Raw genomic sequence first — 11,700 nt, forward strand, 5'->3', positions numbered from 1 at the left:
CGAGAAAGTAATCACTTAGATATCTGGGCGCAGGACCATAAATACTCCTGTAAACCAAACCTAGTTTTCATAACAATCGGAAATTGGTATTTTTGGACACCGATTTGGCCGATTTCTTATTATAATTTTTTACACCTTTATTTCATCTTTATTTAACTAGGCAAGTCAGTTAAGAACGCATTCTTATTTTCAATGACGGCCAGGAACGGTGGGTTAACTGCCTCATTCAGGGCAGAACGACAGATTTATTCTGTCAGCTCGGGGGATTCAATCTTGCAACCTTACAGTTAACTAGTCCAACGCTCTAACCACCTGATTACATTGCACTCACGAGGACTGCCTGTTACGCGAATGCAGTAGAAGCCAAGGTAAGTTGCTAGCTAGCATTAAACTTATCTTATAAAAAACAATCAATCAATCATAATCACTAGTTAACTACACATGGTTGATGATATTACTAGTTTATCTAGCGTGTCCTGCGTTGCATATAATCGATGCGGTGCGTATCGTTGCTCCAACGTGTACCTAACCATAAACATCAATGCCTTCTAAAAATCAATACACAGAAGATATATTTTTAAACCTGCATATTTAGCAAAAGAAATCAGGTTAGCAGGCAATATTAACCAGGTGAAGTTGTGTCACTTGCATGTTGATCGTCTGCACTACGTAGTATAATGTCACATAGTGTCTACGGCAGTCGTAGTCTGTGATATTGCTAGAGCGAGTGGCTCATATGGAGTCACAGCCATCTGCAACACAGGATTTAGCGTAAGAGTAGGACAGCACCACATAAAATCATGTGAAGGATTGTTGCCAATGTATTATATGCGAATATTCCGTAAATAGTGACTTATGTGTGGATAGCAACTAAAATTATGGATTGCCGACTAGAGCTTACCGGAAACCTCCAGAATTTACCCCTGGAACTAGCATGCATATTATCGGACCTGGGAACGAATTGGGCAGGGGCTCTGTTCAGTGTCACTTGACACGCATCTCTTCTAATAGCTTCTTCGTTAATCTGAGAGTCGCCGATGACCCTAAAGTGTTGTCCTGTAATTCTTACCAACCATTAATAATAGGATCCGCAGTATAAACATGCCCTCGGATACATAATTCTCGGGTAGTTCAGGTGTATTATTTAATTTCAACTTAATACATACATGTACCATGCTTATTTGCATAAGAGCCCTGGAACTATTCCCACTTTGAAAGCCTTAGCATTAGCCCTTAAAGTGGGGATGGACAGTAGGCCAGAGCCCCGCCGCAGTGGCTTCGATGATAAAAGACTTTGTCATTCTTTTGAATAACACATGCCATTTGATTATCCCACTGTGCTTCAAATGCCCTGTCTCCCACTCGATATGTGTGAGTTGCAACTGGAGCTTTGAACGTTTTAGAAACCGATGGTGAAGATTAGCTCACCAATAACTATTAACACTAGATATAGGCGGAGGTTAACTGAAGTTGTTCCTTTTAGATGCTATAAGCTGCAGCCTGAGCTATGGAGATAGCCGTTTGCCAAAAGAACACTCCAAATCTGTCCCTTATCATTCTTAGGAGGCTGTCGCATTCTTTATGGAAATAATTCTTTCCCCCTTCGCCATCCACTTGACCACGCCAGAGGCGCGCTTGGCTCTTTTGTAACTACGGGCACGACATCCGAGGGTTGACTGTTTGCTTTCTATGTGATTCCCGCGCCTGATATCGGAAGTCACCGGCCGAACTAGGCTAAATTGATTTTATTGATGTATTATATTAAGTTAAAATAAGTGTTCATTCAGTATTGTTGTAATTGTCATTATTACAAATAGACAAAAAAATCGTCTGATTAATTGGTATCGGCTTTTTTGGTCCTCCAATAATCGGTATCGGTATTGGCGTTGAAAAATCATAATCGGTCGACCTCTAATCTGGAGCTTTCCCTTCATAAGTTTAGATAAGCCCCCAAACCAGGAAGTACAAGCGTAGTCAAAATGGCATTGAATGAGGGCAGTAGCTAGCACTTTCATGGAGTCCTTATCAAGCAGCTTGGACTTTCTAGCCAAAAACGTAATCCTGGCATTAACCTTCCCTAGCACTTTATTGACCATGCTCACACCTCCCAAGCTTCCATCAAGGATAAATCCCAAGTAGCTAACAGAGGTTTTATTAGACAGCACCTCACCCCCTAACTCCACTCTGATTTCAGACGACCTACACAATTTAGGTCTGGATCCAAAAATAATTGCTTCAGTTTTCCCTAAGTGCAGAGATAGCTTATTATCTCCAAGCCATTTGCTAATGTTAGTAAGCTCTGTGCTAAGTATGCTCTCCAACATAGTTTTACTTTTGTGAGACACCAGAAGTGTGAAGTCATCCGCATAAAGAKAAAGKCGGCAAGAACAAGCATCWTTCATATCGTTAATATACAATWAAAACAGCAGAGGCCCAAGCACGCTCCCCTGCGGAACGCCACAACTCATTGGTTTTGCCTGAGACAGTGAACCATTAACCTCTACTACACGCTCCCTTTCTGATAAATAGGACTTGATTGGTTAGTTGATTGAGTGTTGTCAGTGTTGCAGAGAGTTCATTATGCAAGGAGGAAGGAATCCGTATACAAAATGTGCCGGTATTGTTATTAGAGGTAGAGCAATAATACGAGTAGGAGTGTGGTGGAAATCATATGTGGAGGACCTACGCTCCTCACAGAGTAAAGAGATTGAAGTGAAACATAAAGTGAAAAGAAGCATTCAGCGTCCCGTCCTGAGGTCATTGGGTCAGATCTGGTTGACTTGGTGTTTGAGCTGCACCTTCTCCTTTCTCCCTGCAGGGGGCAGTCTGTTGTGCTGCGAGTCTTGTCCCGCTGCCTTCCACCAAGAGTGTCTGAACATCGAGATGCCCGAGGGTAGCTGGTTCTGCAACGACTGCAAGGCCGGGAAGAAACCACACTTCAAGGACATCCTCTGGGTTAAAGTGGGAAGATACAAGTAAGAAACACCGTTCTGTAGAAATAGTATCCATGTGTTTGGTCAGAACCAACTGAGTGACACTTTAATCCCATGTCAACATATAAAAAAAGTAGCAGAACCTTGAAAGCCAGTTGTGTTGTTATTGATCAGAATCCCTATCTGTGTGTATAATCTGCGTCTACACTGAGTATACCAAACATACGGAACATCTTCCTAACGTTGAGTTGCTAATTATCATCAGGTTGCTAATGGCCATGTACTCAAGGCTCTATTGTCCCTCCATCAGGTCCTAATGGCCTGGTACTCAAGGCTCTATTGTCCCTCCATCAGGCCCTAATGGCCTGGTACTCAAGGCTCTATTGTCCCTCCATCAGGTCCTAATGGCCTGGTACTCAAGGCTCTATTGTCCCTCCATCAGGTCCTAATGGTCTGATACTCAGGGCTCTATTGTCCCTCCATCAGGTCCTAATGGCCTGGTACTCAGGGCTCTATTGTCCCTCCATCAGGTCATAATGGCCTGATACTCAGGGCTCTATTGTCTCTCCATCAGGTTGTAATAGCCTGGTACTCAGGGCTCTATTGTCCCTCCATCAGGTCCTAATTCCTGGTACTCAGGGCTCTATTGTCCCTCCATCAGGTCCTAATATCCTGGTACTCAGGGCTCTATTGTCCTCCATCAGGTCCTAATGGTCTGATACTCAGGGTTCTATTGTCCCTCCATCAGGTCATAATGGCCTGGTACTCAGGGCTCTATTGCCCTCCATCAGGTCATAATGGCCTGGTACTCGGGCTCTATTGTCTCTAACAACTCTGACTCAAATGCAAATACAATATAATATCACATCAAACACTGATCATCAAAACAGTATCATTCTTTTAAAACTCATGTCATTGTGATTTGATCAATTTGAAGAATGAAGTTCAACAACAGGTTGAAACTGAGTGGGACAACATGGTCCTTGTGGATGTTGTTTCAAAGCCTAACACAACTAAATGAACAGCGCTTTCTAAGGTGATGATTCATTCAAAACAACCATATGCATATTAGAGTTGATGCATATTCATAGGACTAACCTTGAAGATGAAGAAGGGGAAAAAATTATTAAAATAATGATTGTGCAGTTATGCAATATATATCCTACTGCATATTTGAAGAAGTTCAACAATAGGTTGAAACTGAGTGGGGGCTCTATTGCAGAAAAACATAAAACAAAARTGATTTAAGATGTCGTTGGTACATAATTGGTCTAGCCTATACTCTAGTAATGCCTCTGAGTGTAGACGGTATTATTATGCATACTGGATGGACTGGTTACCTTACGCTACGCTCCAAACTGTCTATTCATGAGTCTGGGAGAGAACGTATAGGCCTAGTCGACGCTGTTGGTTCAGTGATTGTGCTGGGCGGCTAAGCCTACAGTTACAGTGAAATTAGATTTTGAATAGCCTAGTAATATGTCATTTATTAAATGGCTGACACGTTACCRTTAGCTACAGAATGTCTCACCACCTTGCGTTTCCATCTCCTCCCCTCTCTCCTTCATTCCTTTCTTCAGCACGCAGAGAGAGAGAGAGAGAGAGAGCCTGTCAACAGTTTAGTGAAATATGTTTCGTTGTGAAAAACATGTTACTATGGATGTTCCTGAACAGATTTCACTTGGTTTCCCAAATGAAACACTGGGTAGCTGCAGGAACAGGGTTGGAAAGCACATAACATACAGAGTTTGGGAGGAATATCACCTGTCGCTCAGCTGCGGCTGCCTGCTGCTCAACCTGTGGTTGATGCAGGAGGTAAATATAGTAAGTAGCCTACCTGGTGGGAAAGGCCTCCATTSGCTATTTGAGTGCATGTGGACAACACTTATTTTTTTATCTTGCCCCTGTTCCTGCCCCTTTGATAATGGGCCGTTCTAAATCGAAAAACAAATATTACATATTAGTAAAGACGAGATTAAATAGAAAATAGTCTTATGCAGTCTGAGGTAAGGGACAGATCACAAGCTTTATTTTACGACTTTGTCAAATCGTCAATAGTCTATAGTCGCATCATGCAGACAATATCTTTTGATTTCTAAGACATTCTAAGGTTTGTATCATTCACAGCTAAAGTTGCCAAATAACTGTAAATCTAGTGTATAGGGCCTGTTCCAAATAATCACGTTTACGTTTGACATAGCCACTTCATATGAGCACTCGCARCGGAATGGGAAACATATCCTATTTTATTCAGCTATGTTCAATTATATATTTTTCTTACTATAAAATCATATAATGTAAAATAATGGCACGGGACTTATAAACATATCTTGTCTGCTACATGAACAAGCCTACAGCCTATGGCGTGGAGCATAGCCAGATAACATACAGTACGTCAATTTCATATCCTGTTCTCCTGAAATCTTTAGACCTGCCTAAAATAAATAATGGATTTACTGTGATGGTGTATATTAAATGGATTTATTCTACTTGTTTAAATGTAGATGTTCCAAAGGCTCATCAGCAGGCTGGAGGCTTGGAGATGCTAAACATGCTAAACATGTTTATGTTCATTAGCGGTAAATTACCGTGAGTCCGGCAGTCTTTTGCATGACAATAACCAGCTGACTAAATTTCAGGACCGCCACAGCCCTAGATGCTGGTCCATGTTGACTCCAATGCTTTCACACGGTTGTGTCAAGTTGGCTGGATGTCCTTTGGGTGGTGAACTATTATTGATACGTACAGGAAACTGTTAAATGTGGAAAAACCCAGCAGCGTTGCAGTTCTTCACACAACCCTGTGCCCCTGGCTCCTGCTACCAGACCCCGTTCAAAGTCACTTAAATATTTTGTCTTGCCCATTCGCCCTCAATGGCACACATATACAATCCATGTCTCAATTGTCTCAAGGCTTAAAAATCCTTCTTTAACCTGTCTCCTCCTCTTCAACTACACTGATTTGAAGTGGATTTAACATCAATAAGGGAGCATAGGCTGACCAGGTGAATCTAGGTGAAAGATATGTCATGGAAAGAGCAGGTGTTCTTAATGTTTTTGTATAATCAGTGTATAATGTAAAATCTGTATCTCCTCTCCTTTGTTCAGGTGGTGGCCTGCGGAGGTGTGTCTTCCTAAGAACGTCCCAGAGAACATCCTCCGTATGAAACACGAGGTGGGGGAGTTCCCCGTTCAGTTCTTTGGTTCTAAGGACTACGCCTGGACCTATCAGGCCAGAGTCTTCCCTTACATGGAGGGAGATGCCAACAACAAGGACAAGATGGGGAAGGGTTGTGACGCCATCTACAAGAAAGGTTAGAAAGAAACCTCCTTTACCTGGTTATTATAGAATATATGGCAAACAACAGACTTKATTTTAGAAAGAAATACCAAAGAACCTTTCCTATTTAGTGTACTAAAATGCCTTTTTGTCTATTTTGGCACCTTCTAAATGTTTTCTTCAAGTCTTAAACCATAGAGATGTTTCCAGGTACCACATGGCAGGGCTCAAAGTTTGCAATTTGAGATGTATTAGCTAGTTGATAATGCTAACTTCCGTTTCCTCTCAGCTCTGAATGAAGCTGCTGATCGGTTCAAAGCTCTTCAGGATGAGAAGGAGATGAGACAGCTTCAGGAGGACAGGAGGAACGACAAGAAACCTCCTCCCTATAGACACATCAAGGTACTGTCCCTTTAAACCTCCCTACAGACACATAAAGGTACTGTCCCTTTAAACCTCCCTACAGACACATCAAGGCACCGCCTCTTTAAACCTCCCTACAGACACATCAAGGTACCGCCCCTTTAAACCTCCCTACAGACACATCAAGGTACTGTCCCTTTAAACCTCCTCCCTACAGACACATCAAGGTACTGTCCCTTTAAACTCCTCCTACAGACACATCAAGGTACTAGGCCCCTTTAAACCTCCTCCTACAGACACATCAAGGTACTGCCCTTTAAACCTCCTCCCTACAGACACATCAAGGTACTGCCCCTTTAAACCTTCTCCCTACAGACACATCAAGGTACTGCCCCTTTAAACCTCCTACAGACACATCAAGGTACTGCCCCTTTAAATCTCCCTACAGACACATCAAGGTACTGTCCCTTTAAACCTTCTCCCTACAGACACATAAGTACGGTCCCTTTAAACCTCCCTACAGACACATAAGGTACTGCCCCTTTAAACCTTCTTCCCTACAGACACATAAAGCTACGGTCCCTTTAAACCTCCCTACAGACACATCAAGGTACTGCCCTTTAAACCTTCTCCTACAGACACATAAAGCTACGGTCCCTTTAAACCTCCCTACAGACACATTAAGGTACTGCCCCTTCAAACCTCCTCCTACAGACACATAAAGCTACGGTCCCTTTAAACCTCCCTACAGACACATCAAGGTACTGTCCCTTTAAACCTCCTCCTACAGACACATCAAGGTACTGCCCCTTTAAACCTCCCCTACAGACACATAAAGGTACTGTCCCTTAAACCTCCCTACAGACACATCAAGGTACTGTCCCTTTAAACCTCCCTACAGACACATCAAGGTCTACTGCCCCTTTAAACCTCCCTACAGACACATCAAGGTACTGTCCCTTTTAACCCCTCCCTACAGACACATCAAGGTACGTCCCTTTAAACCTCCCTACAGACACATCAAGGTACTGTCCCTTTAAACCTCCCTACAGACACATCAAGGTACTGCCCTTTAACCCCCTCCCAACAGACACATCAAGGTACTGTCCCTTTAAACCTCCCTACAGACACATCAAGGTACTGTCCCTTTAAACCCCCTCCCAACATACACATCAAGGTACTGTCCTTTAACCCCCTCCCTACAGACACATCAAGGTACTGTCCCTTTAAACCTCCCTACAGACACATCAAGGTACTGTCCCTTTTAACCCCTCCCTACAGACACATCAAGGTACGTCCCTTTAACCTCCCTACAGACACATCAAGGTACTGCCCTTTAACCTCCTACAGACACATCAAGGACTGCCCTTTAAACCTCCCTACAGACACATCAAGGTACGGTCCCTTTAAACCTCCCTACAGACACATCAAGGTACTGTCCCTTTAAACCTCCCTACAGACACATCAAGGTACTGTCCCTTTAACCCCCTCCCTACAGACACATCAAGGTACTCGCCCCTTTAACCTCCCTACAGACACATCAAGGTATTGTCCCTTTAAACCCCTCCCTACAGACACATCAAGGTACTGTCTTGCATCCCCTGTCTGTCCCTCTCTTTGGTCCCTATTTGATTTGTCCTGCTACAGCTTCTCTCATGTTTGACGATTGAATAATACCTCAGTATTTTTACTCAAATCTTCCTTTGAGATCTATGCATAATTCACGCAGAAGTCTGAATTGCATCCGCTTAATTCTTCCCCTCAGGTGAACCGACCAATCGCAAGGTCCAGATCATCACGGCGGACCTATCGGAGGTGCCGCGCTGTAACTGCAAGGCGTCTGATGAGAACCCGTGTGGCATTGACTCAGAGTGTATCAACCGCATGTTGATGTATGAGTGCCACCCRCAGGTGTGTTTGGCAGGGGAGAGGTGTCTGAACCAGAGTTACACCAAGAGACAGTACACCCAGGTGGAGATCTTCAGGACCTTGTCACGAGGCTGGGGGCTACGGGGCGTCTCCGACATCAAGAAGGTACAGACTAGGGCATCAAACTACAACACAAAACAGTTCCCCCTGTGTTTCTGTTTTGTTTAGAGAACCATTCCGCCTTGTCCCCGCTACGGATCTGCGCTGCTGCCTACGTAATTGCCCCTTGTGGGATAAATCAAGTATTTTCAATTGAAATCAATTCCAAGGCCCTTTTCACCCGATTTGTTCTTTGTTTGTGTCTGTTTTAAGATGTGGACATACAGTWGTATATTTAGCCTCCATACTGTAAAAGATGTTGTGTATCAACTGGATTATAACCTGAGTCTGTGCTCTCCTCCCTCTCTCTCAGGGTGCATTTGTGAATGAGTACGTGGGGGAGGTGATAGACGAGGAGGAGTGCAGAGCCAGGATCAAACATGCTCAAGAGAATGACATKTGTAACTTCTACATGCTCACTCTGGACAAGGACCGGATCATAGACGCTGGACCCAAYGGGAACCAGGCGAGGTTCATGAATCACTGCTGCCAGCCCAACTGTGAGACCCAGAAGTGGACGGTAAACGGAGACACCAGGGTGGGGCTCTTTGCCCTGGAGGACATCCCCAAAGGTCAGAGGAAGTACTAACAAACCTACTGGAGCCCAGTTCCATTTCTGTAACTAACTCCTGGGGCCCGGTTCCATTTCTGTAACTAACTCCTGGAGCCTGGTTCCATTTCTGTTACTAACTCCTGGAGCCCGGTTCCATTTCTGTTACTAACTCCTGGAGCCTGGTTCCATTTCTGTTACTAACTCCTGGAGCCCATGCAAAACATTTTAATTACAATTGTAGGCTTGTCTACTAGACACTCTTATCTAGAGAAATGTAACAGTTAGTTCTTTTAGTTGTTTAGCTGTGTGATGATAGATGAGTTACTACTATAAAAAGTAAAGGCAGACTGGTGAATATAGGGCAGTCTGAAGGGTAGACTGGTGAATATAGCAGTTCTGAAGGCAGACTGGTGAATATAGCAGCCTAAAGGCAGACTGTGGAATATAGGGCAGCCTAAAGGTAGACTGGGGAATATAGACTGCTATATTCCCAGTCTACCTTAGGCTGCTATATATCACCAGTCTGCCTTAGGCTTGGACTATGAGTTACAGTAAGGTAGGTAGACTGGTGAATATAGCAGTCTAAAGGTAGACTGGTGAATATAGCAGGTCTCAAAGGTAGACTGGTGAATATTAGGCAAGCCTAAAGGTAGACTGGTGAATTATAGCAGTCTAAGGTAAGACTGGTGATATAGCAGCCTAAAGGTAGACTGGTGAAATTTATACCGCAGTTAAAGGTAGACTGGTGAATATAGCACCCTAAAGGTAGACTGGTGATATATGCAGCCTAAAGGTACGACTGGTGAATATAGCAGCTAAAGGTAGACTGGTGAATATAGCAGCTAAAGGTAGACTGGTGAATATAGCAGCCTAAAGGTAGACTGGTGACATATAGGCAGGGCCTAAAGGTAGACTGGTGAATATTAGGCAGCTCTAAAGGTACGACTGGTGAATATAGCAGCCTAAAGGTAGACTGGTGAATATAGGCAGTCTAAAGGTAGACTGGTGAATATAGGCAGTCTAAATAGAGTAGACCTGGTGAATATAGCAGTCTAAAGGTAGACTGGTGAATATAGCAGCACTGAAGGTAGACTGGGTGAATATAGCAGTCTAAAGGTAGAGCTGGGGTAATATAGCAGTCTAAAAGGTGAGACTGGTGAATATAGGCAGTCTCAAAGGTAGACTGGTGATATAGGAGCCTAAAGGTAGACTGGTGAATAATAGCAGTCTAAAGGTAGACTGGGGAATATAGCAGTCTAAAGGTAGACTGGTGAATATTGGCAGTTGCTAAAAGGTAGAACTGGGGAATATAGGCAGTCTAAAGGTAGACTGGTGAATATAGCAGCCTAAAGGTAGACTGGTGAATATAGCAGTTAAAGGTAGACTGGGGATATTAGCAGTCTAAAGGTAGACTGGTGAATTAGCAGTCTAAAGGTAGAGCTGGTGAATATAGAGTCCTAAAGGTAGACTGGTGAATTAATGCAGTCTAAAGGTAGACTGTGGTATATTAGCAGCCTAAGGTAGACTGGTGAATATAGCAGCCTAATAGGTAGACTGGTGACATATAGCAGTCTGAGGTAAGACTGGTGAAATATAGGCAGTCTACAAGGTAGACTGGGGAATATAGCAGTCTAAGGTAAGTAGCTGTGGAATATCGCAGTCTAAAGGTAGAAGCCTGGTGAATATAGCAGTCTAAACGGTAGATTCTGGTGAATATAGGAGTCTAAAGGTAGACTGGGGAATATAGGCAGTCTAAAGGTAGACTGGTGAATATAGCAGCCTGAAGCGTAGACTGGTGAATCATAGCAGCTCTAAAGGTAGACTGGGGAATATAGCAGCTCTAAAGGTAGACTGGTGAATATAGCAGTCTAAAGGTAGACTGGTGGGAATATAGCAGCCTAAAGGTAGACTGGTGATATATAGCAGCCTAAAGGTAGACTCGTAGGGTTGTGAATATAGGCAGCCTAAAGGCAGACTGGTGAATATAGCTAGTGCTGAAGGTAGACTGGTGAATATAGCAGCCTAAAGGCAGACTGTGAATATAGCAGCTAAAGGTAGACTGGTGAATATAGCAGCCTAAAGGTAGACTGGTGTAATATAGCAGCCTAAGGTAGACTGGTGAATTATAGCAGCCTAACGGGTAGAGACTGGTGAATTATAGGAGGCAGTCTAAAGGTAGACTGGGGAATATAGCAGCCTAAAGTGTAGAGCTGGTGAATATAGCAGCCTAAGGTAGACTGGTGAATATAGGCAGTCTAAAGGAGACTGGTGAATATAGCAGTCTAAAGGTAGACTGGTGAATATAGCAGCCTAAAGGCGAAAGATGTGAATATAGCAGCCTAAAGGTAGACTGGTGAATATAAGCGGCCTAAGGGAGACTGTGAATATAGCAGCCTAAAGGAGACTGGTGAATATAGCAGCCTAAAGGCTGAGTACTGGTGAATATAGCAGCCTAAAGGAGAACTGGTGAATATAGGCAGCTGAAAACGGCAGAGCTGGGTAATATAGGCAGGCGCTAAAGGTAAGACTGGGAATATAGCAGTC

At 43.5% G+C, this 11,700-nt stretch overlaps 1 protein-coding gene across 1 annotated transcript in view; it reads left to right on the forward strand.

The window, feature by feature from the left end:
• Nucleotides 1-11,700, forward strand: part of LOC111965589 (histone-lysine N-methyltransferase, H3 lysine-36 specific-like) — a 64,246-nt gene that overhangs the window by 39,061 nt on the left and 13,485 nt on the right. Inside the window, 6 exon segments of the mRNA XM_070444131.1 lie at nt 2,819-2,975; nt 6,041-6,246; nt 6,502-6,614; nt 8,341-8,353; nt 8,356-8,609; nt 8,917-9,191. Of these exon segments, the coding sequence (XP_070300232.1) occupies nt 2,819-2,975; nt 6,041-6,246; nt 6,502-6,614; nt 8,341-8,353; nt 8,356-8,609; nt 8,917-9,191 (1,018 nt within the window).

This window comes from Salvelinus sp. IW2-2015, linkage group LG6.2 (assembly GCF_002910315.2).
Source record: "Salvelinus sp. IW2-2015 linkage group LG6.2, ASM291031v2, whole genome shotgun sequence".
Taxonomy (NCBI): Eukaryota; Metazoa; Chordata; class Actinopteri; order Salmoniformes; family Salmonidae; genus Salvelinus; species Salvelinus sp. IW2-2015.